Source organism: Colobus angolensis, unplaced genomic scaffold (genome assembly GCF_000951035.1).
Source record: "Colobus angolensis palliatus isolate OR3802 unplaced genomic scaffold, Cang.pa_1.0 Scaffold252, whole genome shotgun sequence".
Classification (NCBI taxonomy): domain Eukaryota; kingdom Metazoa; phylum Chordata; class Mammalia; order Primates; family Cercopithecidae; genus Colobus; species Colobus angolensis.
Window position 1 is genome coordinate 1,303,863 of NW_012115733.1, and position 19,311 is coordinate 1,323,173.

Below are 19,311 nucleotides of genomic sequence, written 5' to 3' on the forward strand. Positions count from 1 at the left end.
CTAGAACTTAAAGTATAATAAAAATAAAAAAAATAAAAAAAAAATAAAAAATAAAAAAATTAAAAAAAAAAGACTCTTTCTTTAGCATTTAGAGATCCGTGGTTTGTGTACATGCTACAGTTTTAAATCTGTCTTCAAAATGGATTTTTAATCTGTGTCAACAAGTAAGAAGATCTATAATGACATACTGTATTAGTTTCCTAAGGCTGCTGTAACAAATTACTGCAAATTTTGTGGCTGAAAGCAACAGAAATTTATTTTCTCAGAGTCCTAGAGCCTAGAAGTCTGAAATCAACACGTCAACAGGGCCACGATCTCTCTGTAAGATTTAGGGGAGGAATTTTTTCTTTTTGGCGTCTTCCTAGCTTTTGGTGGTTGCTGGTAATTCTTAGTGTTCCTTAGTTTTCTGCCACATCACTCTAATCTCTGCCTTCGTCATCACCTAGTATTCTCCCCTGTGCCTGTTCCCTCTGTATCTTCATATGGTGTTCTCCTCTCTGTATGTATCTATGTTCAAATTTCTCTTTTTATAAAGATAGTAGTCATTGGATTGAGGCCACCATAATATAGTATGATCTCATCTTAAATTTGTTATATCCTCAAAGACCCTACTTCCATATAGAATCAGAGTCACAGATAGTGGACATTAAGACTTGAACATATCCTTTGGGGGGACACAATTCAATCCACAAGATTCCACCCCCTAGTCCCCCCAAATTCACGTCCTTCCAATGTGCAAAATACATTCACTGTCATCTCAACATCCTCAAAAGCCATAGCACATTCCAGCGTTAAATCTAAGTCCAAAATATCATTTTGTAAATAATCTAAATCAGGTATGAGTGAGACTCTGTGTATGGTCCATCCTGGGCAATATTCCTCTCCGTCTGTGGACCTGTGAAACCAAGAAAGCAAGCTATATGCTTCCAAAATACAATGTTGGGGCAGGCATAGGACAGATATTCCCATTTTGAAAGGGATAAAATGGAAGGAATAAAATGGTTGCAGGTCTAAAAAAAATTGGCAACTCAGCAGGGCAAATTCCATCAGGTTTTCCAGGCCTGAGAATAATTCTCTGTGGCTAGGTGTTCTGTTCTCTGACCCTACCCACTTGGCTCACTGGAGTGTCAATCCCCCCACAACCCCCTGCATAACCAAGGAGGTAGCCCCACCTTCTGGAACCCAAGAGACAACTCCACCCTCTGGAACCAAGGAGACAGTGCTCCTGCCCCTTGGGCCCACATGCTTTGGGCCTATAATGGCAATAGCAGCGTCTCTGGCCTCTGAGCCTCTCTCGGCAACCTTGCTGGCCTCTGAGCTACTCCTGGAAGTCATTCTTCCATTTTCTTGAAGGATAACACATGTTCACAGCTGAGTCGCTTTATCAGTGTGTTTCATGCCTATAAAGTCTGATAATCTTCCTTCATTTTATCCCATATCTGTCCCCTTCAGTCCAAGTTCAGTCCAATCTGACAGGGTTCTGCTGAAATGGTTAATCAGAGCCAGGTGTCCCACATCTAATCTCTCCAGCAAAAGTTTGTCCAGACACACCCTTGATGTTCTCTGCAGGGCACACTGTCTTGTGTTTTGCAATATGGATAAGCTGAGAATTTTCTAAATCTTCTAGTTCTGGTGACTTTTTGCTTGATAGTTCTGTTACGAACTCCATTGTGTGCCCTCCACCCAAATTAACATGTTGATGCCCTAACCCCTAATGTGACTTTGGAGATAGGACATTTAGGAGGCAAATAAGGTTAAATGTGGCCATAGGGTGGGGACCTAACCCAATAGGATTGGTGGCCTTATAATAAGAGGAAAAGAAATAGATATTCTCTCTCTCTCTCTCTTTCCCTACACACACACATTGAGGAAAAACCACAAGAGTACACAGTGAGAAGGTGGCCTTCTACAAGCCAGAAAGGAAGCCCTCACCAAAAACTCAACTGATTGATACCTTGATCTTGGACTTTCCAGCTGTAAACTGTGAGAAAATAGATTTCTGTTTTGAAGCCACTCAGTCTATGGTATTTTTTTATGACAGCCTGAGCAGACTAACACAATTTCTTTCCTCAATGTATCACTTCCCTGTCACATATTACTATAAACAGCAAAGAGAAACCAAGATGCACCTCTTATACTTTGTGGAAATCTTCTCAGTCAAATATTCAAGTTTATTGCTCATAAAGTCTACTTTCCACCCAACAGTAGAGCAAAATCAGTCATGTTCTCTGCTACCTTATGAAAGTATTACCTTTCCTTTAATTTCCAATATATTCCACATATTCACATAAGGCCTCACCAGAAACACCTTTAATGTTCATATTTCTAGAAACACTTGGTTCAAGGCAATCTAGGCTTTTTCTATCATGTGTCTCAAAATTCTTCTAGGCTTTACCCATTACCCAGTTCCAAAGCCACTTCCACATTTTTAGGTATTTATTACAGCAGCACCCCACTTCCCAATACCAAAATCTGTATTAGTTTCCTAGGTCTGCTATAATAAAACAACTACAAACTGGATGGCTTAAAACCAACAGTAACTTACTGTCTCACAGTTTTAGAGTCTAGAAGTCCCAAATTAAGGTATCTGCAGAGCCATGCTTTCTCCAATGACCCTAGGGGAGGATCCTTCTTTGCCTCTTCCCAGCTTCTGATGATAGCAGGCAAACTTTGTCATTTTTTGGCTTGCAGATGCATCACTCCAATCTCCACCTTCATTGTCACCTGGTGTTCTCCCCTGTGTCTGTGTGCTCTGTATCTTCACAAGGTGTTCTCCTCTTCGTGTGTGTGTGTCTGTGTCCAAATTCCTCTTTTTTTATAAGGATACCAGTCATTGGATTAGGGCCCATTCTAATCCAATATGGCCTCATCTTAACTTGATTATATCTGTTAAACCCCTATTTCCAAGTAAGGTCACATTCATAGGTGCCAAGGGTTAGGACTTGAACACATTTCTGAGGGGGCACAGTTCAATCACCACACATACTCATCCAGGGTGGGAAGCATCAACGTTTCCTTACAGAATAGGATGTACACAAGGAATATGAATTCCATTACCTCAATTGCTGAACCTAAGCAATGTCCGTTTTACATATTCCTATGTATTCTGTAGGCAATTTGGACCATGAAATTTAATATTATACCCAGGCAGAGCTCTGAATTTCTTTCACGCAGTCCTGTGAAAGCTTGCACATTTAGAAGAGCTCACTTGTTACTCTAGACAAGAATGATCTGTTTTAGAATCTGTTTCCTCCAGTAGACTATAAATTCCTTGATGGAAACAGCTATGGTTTATTCATCTCTGCATCTCCAGTGCCTACCATGGTAGATGATACATAATAGGTTCTTAGTAATTACTGGAGGAGAGGAGACTGGGAGGAAAGGAAAAGAAGATGCTTGTAGAATTACAATCTAGTGATTTGGGGAGTAGAAAGGTTCTAGGAGCTCAAAGTGCCAAAGCCAAGAGTATGTCACTTCCTCAGGACTCTCCATCTTCTATTCTAATCACCCTAGAGCTTTCCAGTGCCTTAATATACAATAAACATTACAATCACAAAGCAATCCCAGAACATGTGAGCCTTTAGTTCATCAAAATAGCTTTCCCTTCCAGAAAGTTCCAGGTCAAATCAACTGTAGCTTAGCACATAACCAGCATGCCAGAAGTGGGAAGGAGTGATCAGAGAGGGCTATGTGTAGGCTATGTCTTGGATAACTAATTCCTGTAAATTGATCAAGAATGAATACTTAATGTGCTAGAGCCCTCAATAGCTCTCTCTCTCTCTCTCTCTCTCCCCACTGTCAACTGATGTCAGGAAGAAAATATAGTTCTTTTTAAAGTCTTATCATGCCTTTATACACCCAACTCATTATAATGTCAAGAATGAAAAGCTCTTTGTATGCCTATGTCTAAACTTCAGGGGAAGGCAGAGAAGGAGAAAATCAGACATTAACAGGAATTAGTGAAAAGGTGTAAGAGTCCTTGGAGTTTTTTTTTTTTTTTTGGTGCTCACCCTTCCCTTCTTTCAATCTCAGAACTGTTGCTGATATACCCTGTGCCTTCCCTACAGTCATGAAAGTCAGACTGTGATATACAAATGCAGTATTTAACAAAAAATGTTAAGGCATGTTAACAAAAAATGTCAAACTCAGTACCATGAAAGAGGACACCAAAAAGGATGCCACTCCATGTGGGCAGGGGTTGTGTCTTGTTCACTATATCTCAAATGCTTTGAAAAGTGCCAAACACAAAGTATTTACTCAGTAAATATTTGTTTAATGGATTATTGAACGAATTAAGCTGATTAATCAGGAAACTGCTATAGGCAGTCAGAGCGTGGTATTCCTAAAAGAATACTCAAAGGATTCCTAAAAGAATCCCCTGAGATGAAACTATTGTCCAGGTAAAGCAATGCTCTGCTCACCTGGCAGCCAGGAAGGGAAGTGTATACCTCCAGAAGGTAGTTAAAGCCTTATAGAATATTCCTTAGCCCAGAGTCAGAGCCTTATCTCCTGTCTTTATTCCCTGGCTAGAATATTTGGATATCACTGAATTTCCAACTTAATGCCTCCTTTTGCTTACTACTTAAAGAGAACCAAGGCCAAGGCTAACAGAACACATTTTTGTTTGAACTAAGCCAATAGAGTGATTGGCCAAGCAGTATAAAGATCATTACTCCTGGCCGGGCACAGTGGCTCACGCTTGTAATCCCAGCACTTTGGGAGGCCGAGGCAGGTGGATCATGAGGTCAAGAGATGGAGACCATCCTGGCCAATATGGTGAAACCCCGTCTCTACTAAAAATACAAAAATTAGCTGGGCGTGGTGGTGCACACCTGTAGTCCCAGCTACTCGGGAGGCTGAGGCAGGAGAATCACTTGAATCCAGGAGGCAGAAGTTGCAGTGAGCCACTGCACTTCAGCTTCTATTCCAGGATCTGCCCCTCTATTATTTTTCTTTTTGAAAACGACTGGCAAAACAAACAAAAACACACAAAAAATATCCCGGGTCCCAGGTATTGGCTCCAACTTTCAGTCTTCCTCTTCACACGCTCCGACACCTATACAGCAGGCCATTTTAGACTTAGCAGCAGATTTTCAGGCCCTCTTTAATCCATCTCTGTGGTTCATCCTCCATTCTCTCTTCTCTTTTATTTATTTTAGATACCTGCAGCAGAAAACAACCCTTTTCTTGTTGGAATGCACTATTGGTACTCCAGCTACAGCCACCGGACTCAGCACTGCAATGTTTGTCGAGAGAGCATTCCTGCCTTATCCAGAGATGCCATCATCTGTGAAGGTACCTTTCTGATTCCTTTAGGAAGTGAAGCTCAGTGGGTAGATATAGGGATGAAGGAACTCATGTGGCTTTAGTATCGTTAACTCACATTAGGTCACTGACTCTGGTGTGAGGTTAACCCTGATTGAGGAAGGAAAAAGGGAGGAAACTAGCATGAGGGGGATGAAAATAGAAGGATGAGTATGGGGGAATAGGACTATATTATCACAAGTGTTAAAAAGACAGAAATCACCTCATTCTTACCATCAATTTTCATTCAAGCTGGATAGTAAAAAGATTAGCCAGTAAGAATAAAAAGGAACTGGATTCTATTGGAAATAGGTTTTTGGAGGTACGTTAGAACTATATAGAATGCATCTGTGTTCTAACTTTCAGAGCAGCTTAGGGAAGGAAATTAGAGTCCTCACTGTTACCAGATTCACACCCATCTTTTTTCTTCCTCTTCTCACAGTGTGCAAAGTGAAATCTCACAGATTATGTGCTTTGAGAGCAAGCAAAGACTGCAAGTGGAATACATTGTCTATCACTGATGACCTCCTTCTGCCTGCAGATGAAGTAGTAAGTACCAGCCATGTCTTCCCACAGTCGGCCTCTCCCATCTCCCCTTCAACCAGGATACACAGGGGAAGGAAGACTTCTTCCTAACTCCAGATAAGCAAAGTCCCAGGCTCACAATCCAACTTATCTGGAAGAATGAACCTCCCTCTTGTCATTGTTCACTAGCATTGGAGTAGGGAGGGCAGGACTATGAAGAGCCTGGGTCGTTTACCTAATGTCCTCCATGGAGTAGTACAATTATTCCAGTTGGCCCTTCCTCTCCTTATATCTCTAACTTCTACCTCCTGTGTCTTTTTACCCTTCTGCAGAACATGCCCCATCAGTGGGTAGAAGGAAATATGCCTGTTAGCTCTCAGTGTGCAGTATGTCATGAGAGCTGTGGCAGTTATCAGAGACTTCAAGACTTCCGCTGCCTGTGGTGTAATTCTACGGTAAGACTCTTCTCATCTTCTTGATATTTAGAGAACTTAACTCCTGGCGAAGGGGTGGATTAGAGCTCGACCATGTATACACATAGATAGAAACCTAAGAAACCCTTATCTCAAAACAGGTTAAACAGATTCCATAGTATAAAGCTTAGTATCCTGCCTTTCCAGATCTGGCTACGGAGCCTTTGGGAGAAAGATTTAAGATCATCTTTGTTGCTTCTTAATTGGTGAGGCCTACTAACAAATGGGAAAAGCTGAACTCTCTAATGGCAGTATGGGCAATTAAAAAATAAGTTCTGAGTCTGCCTTTGAGAAACCTTCTCCCTTTCTCATTCACTATTTCCTAAGAACTTGTAACCTTTATTAATTAAAAATGGTTGATAATATTAACACATTATTATTGCCACTATATACTGAGTGCTTAATATACATGATCTCATTTAGTCCTTCCAATAAGCCTAAACCAGGCCTCATTTGTTACCATCTTACAGATGAGGAAAGTGAGGGTCAGAAAAGTGAAGTGATTTGTCCAAGGTCATTCAGCCAGTAAGCAAGAGTCTTGATTCATACATAATTCTGCAAAGACTATGCTCTTTTTTGTTTTGTTTGTTTTTGTTTTGTTTTTTGTTTTTGAGACAGGGTCTCACTATGTTGCCCAGGCTGGAGTGCAGTGGCACAATCACAGTTCACTGGAGCCTCAAACTCCTGGGCTCATGTGAGGTGGGCTCCTCTCACCTCAGCCTCCTCAGAGTAGCCGGGACTACAGGCACATGCCACCATGCCCAGCTAATTTTTAAATTTTTTTTTTTAGAGATGGAGTCTTGCTATATTGCCCAGGCTGGTCTCAAACTCCTGGGCTCAAGCGATCCTCCCACCTTGGCCTCCCAAAGTGCTGGGCTTACAAGCATAAGCCACATTCCCAGCTGACCACACTCTTAACTACAACAGTACCATGCCTCTAAGCCAGTGGTCCTGTCCTCAACTGGGGGTAATTTAGCCCCCCAGGAGACATTTGTCAATTCGTGGAGACATTTTTTATTTTTGCAACTCAGGGTGGAGGGAAGTGCTACTGACATGTAGTGGGTAGAGGCGTGGGATTCTGCTGAACCTCCTACAATGCACAGGTCAGCCTCTCATAACAAAGAACTATCTGGCTCAAAATATCAGTAATGCTGAAGTTGAGAGACACTGATCTAGATTTCTAGCATTTTAGATGCTTTTCCAAAACTGAGTTTTCTAGACAAGAAGAAATTGAAGTATGAGCTTCTTCTTAGAAGACTCTGGTTCTCTGGTTGTCCTCTGTTTTTTTTGTTTTGTTTTGTTTTGTTTTTCAATTGCTTTTGAATAACCAGGCCAGGTTCATGCCCCCTAGAAACTGTGTAATTTTCCAGGAAGTGGCACTTGAAGATGTCAGAAATCTGGAAAGAATGGCCACTTGTGGGAAAGGCAGCAAAGTCTCAGCTGTCACTTCCCAGCTGTTTGACCTTAGGCAAAACCCTTTACCTCTCTGAGCTTTGGTATCCTCATTTTTAAAATGAATTCAATAATGTCTTTTCTACCTCACACACCTGTGGTTATAAGGATTGAAGTGTAATATTAGATTATTAGTATTAACTTTTTTATACTGCATGTAAATTCCCCATTCTGTAGGCCACTAAGGTTGTGCCTTAGGACTGGTGATTTCTCAGTGCCTGTAGGTGGATATCTTCTGAAAGCTACCTTTGAAAGGACCAGAGTTCTGAGGCCACACTGAGGGACAGTGTAGGCTCAGAGTAGAATGGGGGTGTTCAGGTGAGTTAGGGATATATATATAGCACCAAATCTCAGAAAGGGAGATTAAATACTAAGGATCTAAATCTTGGTATTGGAACTCAAGACTGATCAATGGTATCCTTTCTCTCCCCCTCCTTTTTTTTCTCTGCTCTTCTCTTGTCGTTTCAGGTGCACGATGACTGTAGGAGACGGTTTTCCAAGGAATGTTGCTTCGGAAGCCATCGCTCATCAGTCATTCCTCCCACTGCTCTAAGTGACCCCAAAGGCGATGGTGAGTAGTTAAATCTTAACCTCAGAAGCACATTGGGGATGGAGGGAAGGTGCAAAGGCTGGGAAGAAGGATTGCAATTAAATTATTCTCCTCAAACCGTCAAACATTTTTGGGAAGTAGGAATGTGCATGTGTATATAGATAGCTCCTGGTTCTTTTACCTTTGGGATTGTGAATGTTGTTCTTTCTGGTGTATATGTATGTGGGCACGTTCTCTGTAGCTCGGTCACAATTGTTTCTGATCAGAATTGATTTCAGCTTTTTCATGATTTCCAAACACTGGATAAGTCATGAAATAAGTTTGTGTCTAGGTGGTCAAGGAAGAACTTCATGAAGGCCAGGTTATGTTACTTTTAAAATGGAAACTAACACCAATGTTGTTCCTAAATATGAAACTAACATGATCATTACCCCAACACTCTTCATTGATGCTTTGTCAGTTCCTGGACACTAGTGATTTATTAAGAACTCTATTCTCAAGGTGTCTGAAGGCTACAGAAAGATCTAAGACGTGGGCATTGCCAGAGCTATTGATTATTGTGGATTCGGGCTATTGATATAATACAACAATTAACAATTTAATGTGTTATATGCTAAGTGCCAAGGGAATGGTAGAGACATTTGGAAATGAGAAAACCTTAGGAATGTTAACCATTTATAGGAGGTTGAGCAGAAAGGAGGTAGTAATGAAATCAATGCAGCAAGAATAAACTTTGTACAGAGTCTTCTATCAAGAGGTCTAGCAACGTTAGAACAAAAAAAGCAGGAGCCAAGAGGAAGGGTATTTTGTACAGTTTTTGTGTTTGTTTAAGAATAAGTAATACATGGAGGTATCATGATGTAAGGAAAAAAACAAGAGCCAGGCAATTATGAGCTTTAGTTACTTACTAGATATGTGATGTTGAGTTAGTCACTCACATTCTCTGAGCTTTGCTTTCCCCATCTGTAAATGGGAATGAAGCTATCTGTTGTGAGGATAGATGATAATATGTGAAGGGCCCAAGTATCTAAAAACATAACCTCAAAGGACCATAAAATTAAATCCCTTGACTTCTTGGGCAACTAAATACCTAGTCTCCTAGCCTAATAAAAAGGGCAGACCCCACAGGGATGATTCACTCTTTGGCACTTGTCTGTGGAATTCACCTCTCCTTCCCTACTTTTTCTTCGCTTTTTCTGAGAGACTCTCCTTTTTGCCATTGACTTGTTCATTTGCTTCTCCCATTACTCATTATTAAAGAGTGGGAGCTGTCAAGATCAAAATCACATATCACAGCTTAAAAGACCTAACCTATTTTACTAACATTAAGAAATTTAGAAATCTAATATAGTTACCACTGACATGCTACTATTTCACTAAGCCAGAGAAGAGATACACTGCTCATAAATTTCAATTTGTATATGGTTAGCTTCACCCTATATATGGTCAATTTCACTTACTGGAGGAAAGTTCAAATTCTTCCTGGAATGTTTTAATCTATATTTCTCTAATTTGCTAATTTGTCCACCTCTGACGTATGGGATATCCACTGGTCCAAGAGTGATTAGTGAATCCTCATTTCACTGACTTAAAAATTATCCCCATATAGATGCTAGTTGCTCACTTCACTGCCAGGGAAGAGCCAGCATTAGCTGGAAGCAGAGGAAGGAAAAGAAAGAAGAGTAGATGGTTTCCTTAGAGAACAGAAGGGGGCAAAGATTCCTGTAGCCGTTACAACATAGTTTTAGAACTAGACATACCACATGCGTATATGCATGCTCATATATATGTGCGTGCACACACACACAGCCACTCTAGATCCTTCCAGTTATTTTTCCAACCCTAACACAGATATAGCTAGACCTTAGTACATGGAATGAGCCATTCATACAGGTTTCTGCAGGCAAGTATACTCGTATGTCCCCATAATAACATGTAAAGACAAAAAACTGAATTCACTCAGGTATACATGCATATATTATTCTCAGATCTACTCAAATAGTTATCCACATGGAGTCACCCACCAGGTAGTTGACCAAAGAGGTGATGAGATTCATGACTTAGTAAATAAGAGATACTTGCCTAGATAGGAGAATGAGGGACTAGGGAAGATGCAGTTGATACAAGAGGAAAAGTAGCAAACTGGTCAGCTGAGCAAAATCAGGCTGGTAGTGAAATCAACCTAGTTTTGAATCTGAGACATTTTGCCCACCCCCACAGGGACCTGGCAAAGATGTCTTTAAGCAGATGGCCCACCTCAGTATGCCACAAATGATCCTAAATACGTGTTAAGAGGGTTGCCACCTCTCCTTTGTAACTGGGCCGAACATGTTCTGTGTTTCCTGTCCTTGCGTTGGTGTTTTTAAAATTTATTTCTTCCTATCCTATATCACTTCTTATGCTTGTTGTAGCTTCTCAAATGATGGCACTGTTACTTTCTTTTTCTTTCCACCAGTAGTATGATATTATTTCTTAGGAGCATCTGGGCTAATCTATTCTTTTTGTTTGGTGTCTTATTTAACATCCCATGAGTTAGCTTTTAACTTTTCCTCCTAGTGATCTGCATTCTTGATCCAATTGAATCTCCCTCTCTGCCAACCCTTCTTTCTATCATGCGCTACTTGTCCTGGAACTTCTTAGAAGTGTCTTTCAAGACTTCCCTATCTTCTTGACTCTTTCTGGCTTCTTGGCTGTGGCCTTATGCCCTTTAATGGGTAAGTTTCCTACTGGAAAGTCCCTTCCCAGAGGAATCTTTTGCATCTTCCAGTCATAGAATCTTAGCGATGTAAGGTCCTTAAAGATGATCTGGTTCAATGCCCCCTGGCTGAGCTAGAGAATCCTTTCTTCAGCACCCAGCTGAAGTCATGAGGGCATCTAGCTCATGACTTTCTGAGAAAGGCCTTGCTAGCGTTGAGTCACACCCATCTGTTCGCACATGTATTTATTCAGTCAATAGACTCTAATTTCTGAGAATTCCTTCCAATTATCCCTTTTTCCTATCCAGTCTGCTTGGTAAATTCCTTCTCTTATCTTTTAGGGTCCAGCTCAAAATCAAACATTGTCTTCTCTGTTTAACAGCTTCTGTAATGATCTCTTCCCACTCTCCCAAACAAATCAATTACTTCTTTGGCTCTAAACCAAGAACACATATCTCAAAGCACCTAACACATGACGTTATAATGGTGTCCATCTTCCACCCCAGCCTGTGAACTCTCTGTATCCTTAGCACTTGACTCAGACCTGGGTATATGGTATACGCACAGCCAAGATTTGTTACACGAATCCATTAATAAATTTACATTTACTGAATAAATGTATTACTGTATGTAAGGCTCAGAGCGATGACTAAGATAGCAGCACTGGCTCATATGGAGAAAAAATAGTGAAGTGCAGTGGTTGTTGTATCAGAAGCATCTGAAAGGCTTGTTAAAACACAGATTTCTGTGTTTCAGACAGTCTGAAACACTACCCCCAGAGCATTTGATTCAGTAGATCTGGGTGGGGCCCAGGATTTTGCATCTCTAACAAGTCCCAGATGCTGCTGGTACTACTAGTCCTAGTAACACACTCTATCATTTACTCTATGTCCCTGGACAAGTTACTTAACCTCTCTGTGATTAATCTGTCATTTGTTTTCTGCCAATAAGGAATAATAATTGTACTCAGGTGTGTCATGAAGGTTAAATTAGTTGACATTAGTAAAGGAGGATTTTTAAAGTACAGGAAGAGAATGGTAAGCCAACCTATGCCAATTTCGCATCTTTCTGTGGAGTGAACAGAATAAATTTGGGTGGGACAGTTGGCTCCCTGTTTAGGGTGCTGTGGTTGTATTAATGCAGCTCAAAGAAACATGAGCTTTTTTCGAAAGGTTCTTTCAGGCTGTTGACTCATCAGGAGCTTAAAGTCAACTAAATCCCCTAAGCTCTTTTCACACTTGATGCTGCCAAGTCAAGTTCGTACTGTCCTGTTCTGGTACAATTTATGTCCGTGAGCCTCAAGGGCAAGCTTCACATTTATTCCCTTTACATTTCATCCCTGGACTTTGACCGGTCAGCCTGTCAAGGTCATTTTTCAATCTTGATTCTGTCATCCAGTATCTCTTCCTCCAGCTTTGAGTACTTCAAAGTTCATAAGCCAGCCTTCTAAGTTTCCATGTGAATTGTCAGTTAAAATTGTGGAATAATACTGGACACTCCCTTATGATTAACATCATTCTAGTCAAAAGCAACCTTGTGGAAAGGATTGTTTACCTGGTTATAAATCTTCTTAACATTATTATATTCCTGCCCTCAGTGGCACCCATCTTTGTCACCTGGTTCACAAGATTCTCTTCACAAACTTGGCCTTGCTCAAATTCAGATATTCTCTTCCTCAGGGGGAAATGCTACATGGGACTGCCCCTGTAGTCTCCTGGGACTGCCTTCCTGCCAGGGCTACTTCCCACTGTCTTCCCATCTGTGACCAAATGAGGTTTGATGCGAAAGTTCAAGTCGCCTTAATTACAGAATTTTCTCTCTAAGCTTCCTATGCTCACTCTAGTTTATACCCTCATGGCTATTTCATTTATGGACAGCGTTAGTGTAATTCTTTTTTCCTACTTCTTAATTTAATTCTTGTCTAGTTAATATATTCACATGGTTCAGTTTTTTAAAAAAAGAAATATATATATACACATAATACTTAATGAAAACTCTTGCTGCTATCTTTTATCTTTTCTCTGATCTTCTCAATCTCCTACAGCCCCCATATCCTCACTCACAATTCAATACTGCCATTACTTTCTTAAATACCTTCCAGTAGTTCTTCATGTATATACTAGTAAATATAAATAGATATTCCTATCCACCCCTTTTAATACTATGCATATTGTTCTGCACCTTGCTCTTTTTCTCCTTCACAGTATATTTTGGAGATTTTTCCATATCAACAAATTGTTTCCTTGCTCTTTTTTACAGTTGCAAGATATTCCACTATATGGATATACCATAACATATTTAACCAGTCCACTATGATGAATAATTTAGTAGTTTTCAGTCTTTTGCTATTACAAATAATGCCACAATGAACAGCCTCATACATATCCTTTTACATACACGTCTATATGAAAAATTCCAAGAAATAGAATTACTAGGTCAAAATGCATATGCCTCTGTAGTTTTCATAGATACTGTCAAATTCACCTCCATAGGGTTTGTGTCACTCAGCACTTCCATTCTTGGTGTATGAGAGTGCCTATTCCCACATGGCCTCCCCAATCAAGTGCAGTTTTTTTTTTTTTTTTTCTATTTTTTTTGCCAATGTTCTAGACAAGAAAAAAAAATGACAACGTGGTCCAGTTTTAATTTGCATATTTCTTGTTATGAGTAAGTTTGACCATCTTCTCATCTTCAGGAGCCAAGTTATATTTCTGTTTCTCATGAGCATAATGATTGGCTTTTAAAGGTCCATTTTCATCTAAACACTGGGAAACTAAGTTTTTGAATGATTCATTTTGAAGATAAGGAAACTGAGGCCCAAATAGTACACAGTGATTGGTCTCACTGCCACTGCTGTCTCACCGTTAGAGAGGAACTGCCCCCAAAGGGCCTTTGACACTAAACAAAACAAAAACACTGGGGGCATAGATAGGTTTATTCCAGGACCTCTGGCAGGGAAAGTGCTTGCTTCCAAGCACACCTCAGAGAGCCACTAGATGTTGGCAAGAAGTTGCTTCCACGAGTCCTTTAATTAGGGTGCATACCCAAAGTCACATGCTCACCTAGAGGGTGTTGATAGAGGGTTGCAGAGTGAGGAAGGGAAGCACAGAGTACAGACAGGTTCTAAAACAAGGGAGAGGTAAGCTTTGGGCTAGGCCATGAATTGGGGCCTGCATTGTTGGTTGGTAGGGGAGCAAGCACATAAAAAGTTAACACCTTTTGACTATTTTATTTAAATATCTTAAGACCTGACTCATAATGTCTCAAGTCCATGCTGAACAGTCTTCTGCTTATTTTTGCACTACTTCCTCTAACATCTTGTTGCCATTGAATCTGTCCCATATCACCTCTCTGACCTCATCTTCTGCCACTCCCCCCTCACTCACTTCACAACAACCATACTATTCTCTTCACTGATCCTCAGACAGCCTAGACAGTCTCCCTTTTCCGGGTCCTAGCACTTATTCTTCTTCCTACCCCCCAAAAAACTCTTCCCCCAGATATCTGTATTGCTCACTCCTGCATTCCTTCAAGTTTCATCTCAAAGGTCACCTCCTGAGAGAAGCCATCCCTGACCACTCTGTCTAAAATAACACCCTTCCAATCTCTACCCGCTTTCCCTACTTTATTTTTCTTCATGACAAATTCTTTTTTATAATTATTTGTTATGGTCTGTCTCCTCCATTAAAATATAAGTTCCACAAGGGTAGGGACTATTTCTATCTTGTCCACCACTGTATTCTCAGGACGTAAAGCAGGCACAGAGAATGCCCTCCATACATATTTATTGAATGAAGGGATTAATGTGTCTTAACTACCATTGTGTCAACATATTACTTTAGTAAAAATAAGTTGGAAGGGGTACTACTTTTGGATAATGTGTTCAGGGAAAGTAACTACTTCTGAGCTATGCTAGTGAGGGGACCCAGCTTCTATAAGACTCCCCTGTAGCTGTCAGGCCTGTCAAGTCCTAAAAATTTGGTGCATGACTGGCTAGCTGGCTTAGGATGCCTTCAAGCTCCACTGGCCAGTGAGTGGGAATTGGCCCATAGAGGAAACCTGCCTTTGATTTTTCCAGGCAAACCAGTCATGAAATCTACTCAAGCAGATTTCCTTCAGGTTCCCTTCCACCCAGGCTAAAACAAATAGGTCTTCTCAACCCACCTCTTACCACCCCCACTGAAGAGTGAGCCACATGCTTTTTGCCCTGTGTATTTATGTTTGCGGAGGCATCCCTGTCAAGCCACAGCTCCGAGGTCTGGGGGCTCACTATTTGTCTAGAATCTCTTAGGGGGCCATTGCACACTGCCTGTCTCCCTGCCAACAGGCTCTGAGACTCAGCACGAGTTGGCAGGCCTTGGTTATTTAGACTGCTATAACCTCACTTCTCCATGGGTAACTATAATATTGGGGATTATTAAAAGCCTCTCCCTTGTTCAGATAATTTTCCTATAGTCTTGTTTCCCCCGGGGAAGTTGATTAGATAATACAGATTGCTCTGCAACAGCCTTAGAGAAGTGATTACAGTTCTTTGCTTCATCCCACATTGATATGTTCCATTATTTAGCTCCTGGCTAAATGACAGCCTTTCCTTCCCCCTTCTCCTGACCTAGTATCTTCTCACTATAAGAACTGAGGTATCCTGGGCAGAGAAAGGACTAGTTGTGTGCTGGTCTTCCTCCTGGGTTCTCAATCCTCTCCTTCCTCAGTTTCCTCACAGTTTTACTAATCTTTGGTTGTGGCACCAATTTCTTTATTCCTTATGTTCCAACATACTGTTGTGTATGAGTCTCTCTCCCGAGGTTGAAGGCAGGGACTATACCCCTAGCAGTATCTGGCATGATGCTTGGCATGTAGTAGTGGCTCAGCAAATGTCATTTGTCTGACAACAGCTGGACAAATACTTTTAGCCCTTCTGGGTGGTATCTTGACTCTGCTCCTCATTCGCAAAAAAACTGAGACTCATACTCAAAAAGTTATTGCAAAATGTGATGTTAAGTCATGTCTCGTTTCCATCTCAACATGTCTGTTCTTTTTTATCTTCTTTTTCTTTTCGTTGTATCAGGCCAATTAGTAGTATCTTCGGACTTCTGGAATCTTGATTGGTCATCAGCCTGTTCATGTCCCTTGCTCATCTTCATCAACTCCAAAAGTGGCGATCATCAGGGGATCGTCTTCCTCCGAAAATTCAAGCAATACCTTAACCCATCTCAAGTGTTCGACCTATTGAAGGGTGGACCTGAAGCAGGGTAAGCATGTACCCCATGAGTATGATGGGGTATGTAAGGGAGTCTTCCCTCTATACATTCTAAACCAGGATAGGTTTCTTGGAATCAGTTCTTGTATTTGGGCAGGAAAGATCTATTTTCTCAAGTCAGGACACAAATGCATAACTCCAGAGCCTTTTGGGTTGGCTGGTAGGAGGGCTCTTAGCCCTCTCCCAGAAATCCCTTCAAGCCCAGGTCCAAGCCCCTCTCAGATTTGCTTTATCTTTTTTGGTTGGAAAACGTAAAACTATGCCTCCTAACCTCAGAGAAAGAGACAAATGGACACTGCTATCTACTTTTCCTGCCACTCTCTTTCCCAGGACCAAATAGATATATCTCCTCTACAGACCTGTTTTATTTTGGGATCATCTGGCTGCTCAGTCCTGGTTCCTGTGAGCCCACTGGCCACCATGCAAGGCATCTTCCTGGGCCTCAGCAAATGGGTCTGGTTAGGTTACTAGTGTTTTCCAGAGCAAAACTGGGCACAGAAAGAAAATGAGTTGAGGCAAAGCCTGATCTCTGGGATTGTCTATGGTCTTAGATACACAGAGAGATAAGGGCTAAGGGAAAGAAGGCAGGTAGTCTGTTAGCAGAGTGCCAAAGCAGCAATCCTATATTGTGGGAAAAGTTACAAAACCCAGCTTTTCATGAAATGACCCCTTTCCGCTTTGTCCTTCCAGGCTGTCTATGTTCAAGAACTTTGCTCGCTTTCGCATTCTGGTTTGTGGTGGAGATGGCAGCGTGAGCTGGGTCTTATCTCTGATTGATGCCTTTGGATTACATGAAAAGGTAAGTCCCTGGATGACTTACCAGGGGTGTGCAACTGTCCATCCCAAGAAGTCCCAAGTCTTTGCCCTCCCTGTCTGTAAAATATGTTTCCCCCAGGTTTCATATTCAGCCTGACTGGTAGATTCCCAATCTAAGCCTGCTCATCTAGACTATTTTCTGATTGTCTATCTGTGTGACATTGACAGAAAGAATGAGCAGTGCTCTGTTCACTAGGCTTCAAAGTGAAGAGTTGAAGTAGAGGAGAGCAAACAAAACAGAAGTGGTCTTAGACAGAACTCAGCCCCGAATTTCCTTCCCCTCCTGAGCCCACTGATTTTCTTCCTTGAGTCTCAAGAGTGGCAGAAACTTTCCTCTATGTCTCCTTGCTGTCCCTAGGCAGCCCCTTGCTCTTCTCACTCCAATAGCTTTGTCTCCTGATGTACTTCACCTCCTTGGCCCAGCCCAGATAGAAATTCACAGCTATATTTCTCTTTTATAAGCATGGCCATGAATATTGTTATATTCCAGCAAGTTTTCCCTTTACTTAGTAGATTCTGTGTTGTTAACACTGGGGTCCAACTCCTTAGGGAAAATTTCACCCAATTGCAAACATCTTCTCATTACCTTCCCCAGAATCTGAAGTCCCTTAAATCCACTGACTTTAAGACCATAATTCTTCCCTAAGAGTACCCTCTAGGTTCTTCCATGGGTGAAACTTGGTAGAAAGACTGTCTGAAAAGGGTATCTCCTTTTGTTCTTGCAGTGTCAGCTGGCAGTCATCCCACTTGGAACCGGCAATGATCTGGCTCGTGTCCTGGGCTGGGGTGCATTCTGGAACAAAAGCAAGTCACCTCTGGACATCCTCAACAGAGTGGAGCAGGCTAGTGTGAGGATCCTAGACAGGTAAGTGGCCAAAAGACCAGGCCCTTGTGCCTCTTGCTGTCCCACATCAGTTACATCACCTCAATCAGGAATACTTTAACTTCTCTGATAGAGCCTCATTTCCTTTCTGGCTTCAGTGCAGAGCAATTTGTGGGTTGGGTTGGGTTTGTCTCTTGGGAAGCCAGGGTCTACCATGTATCCTTCAAACATTATTGAAGCCCCTCTTCAAAACTAAAGGATCCTACTGGGAAGTCAAGGCTGCAGTGGGCCATGATCACGCCACTGCATTCCAGCCTGGGCAACACAGTGAGACCCCATCTCAAAAAAACAAAACAAAACAAAGCAACAACAACAAAAACAAAAACACCAAAAAAAACCTAAAGGATTCTAGAGCAGGGGCCCCATGGATAAAGTTCAAGCGTTCTGTGAAGCTTCTTCAAATTGCAGAGCCAATGATCTGTTTAAGCATATTCTCTCTTGGGGAAAAGTCTATAATTTCATCAGATTTTCAAAGAAACTAAAAAAGGGATGAAGGGAGAGTTTAGAAATAACTTGCTTACATTGTCACTGCTCTAGAGAAGAGCGAGTACTACCATCCTATCTCCTGAGGAAAAAAAGACTTTCTATGCTGGTGCATATATGAACATTTGATTTATTGCTGCCCATAAGGATCTCCTGGGGAGCCTTTTAGAAACATCAACCTGGGCCCCACCACAAAGATTCAGTAGGTCATGGCAGGGCCTTGGAATGTGTATTGTACAAAAGCACCTCAGATCATCTTGATGGTTACCTCTGGTACCATGCTCTCTGAGAACACTGTAAAGGGAAGGGAATTCCTTCCATCACACTGGCCTATAGAAGTCATGAGACAGAGGTTCCTCTTATGATATACCTTGAGATCAGGTGACCAGAGATTGCTTGGGCACCCCCTACAACCCACTTCCCCCCACCACATAAGCATTTTTACTTCTATCTTCACCTTTGAAGCATTAATTTTTACCAGTGATGAAACAGACGCTTAAATATCCGTCTTTGAAATTCATTTCAGATGGAGTGTGATGATTCGTGAGACTCCCAGACAAACCCCACTGCTAAAAGGACAGGTTGAAATGGATGTACCACGATTTGAGGTAACTACTGTCCAGCTGTAATTCAGACAAATATCTTTATTACGCAGTGAAATAATTGGCAAAACCCAGAGAGAAGCGTTTGCATTTTCCATGGATGAGGATGAGATCATTGAGGGTTGGTGACATGTCAGTCAGCAGCTGTTTACCAAAAACTATGTTAGGCATTGAGGATATAATTCATTCACCCATTTATTATTCACTCCAAATATTTACGGAGTAACTACTTTATGTGAGATATTATTCTAGGAGATGTTCTTATATGCT

The 19,311-nt window shown here is 41.4% G+C and overlaps 1 protein-coding gene across 1 annotated transcript in view; it reads left to right on the forward strand.

Moving 5' to 3' along the window:
* The window catches only part of DGKK (diacylglycerol kinase, kappa), a 105,066-nt gene that overhangs the window by 60,161 nt on the left and 25,594 nt on the right, over positions 1–19,311 (forward strand). The window contains exons 5-12 of the mRNA XM_011946639.1: positions 5,160–5,295; positions 5,747–5,853; positions 6,162–6,284; positions 8,223–8,325; positions 16,066–16,249; positions 16,948–17,056; positions 17,799–17,938; positions 18,966–19,047. Coding sequence (XP_011802029.1) covers positions 5,160–5,295; positions 5,747–5,853; positions 6,162–6,284; positions 8,223–8,325; positions 16,066–16,249; positions 16,948–17,056; positions 17,799–17,938; positions 18,966–19,047 — 984 coding nt within the window. The remainder of the gene's footprint in view (positions 1–5,159; positions 5,296–5,746; positions 5,854–6,161; positions 6,285–8,222; positions 8,326–16,065; positions 16,250–16,947; positions 17,057–17,798; positions 17,939–18,965; positions 19,048–19,311) is intronic.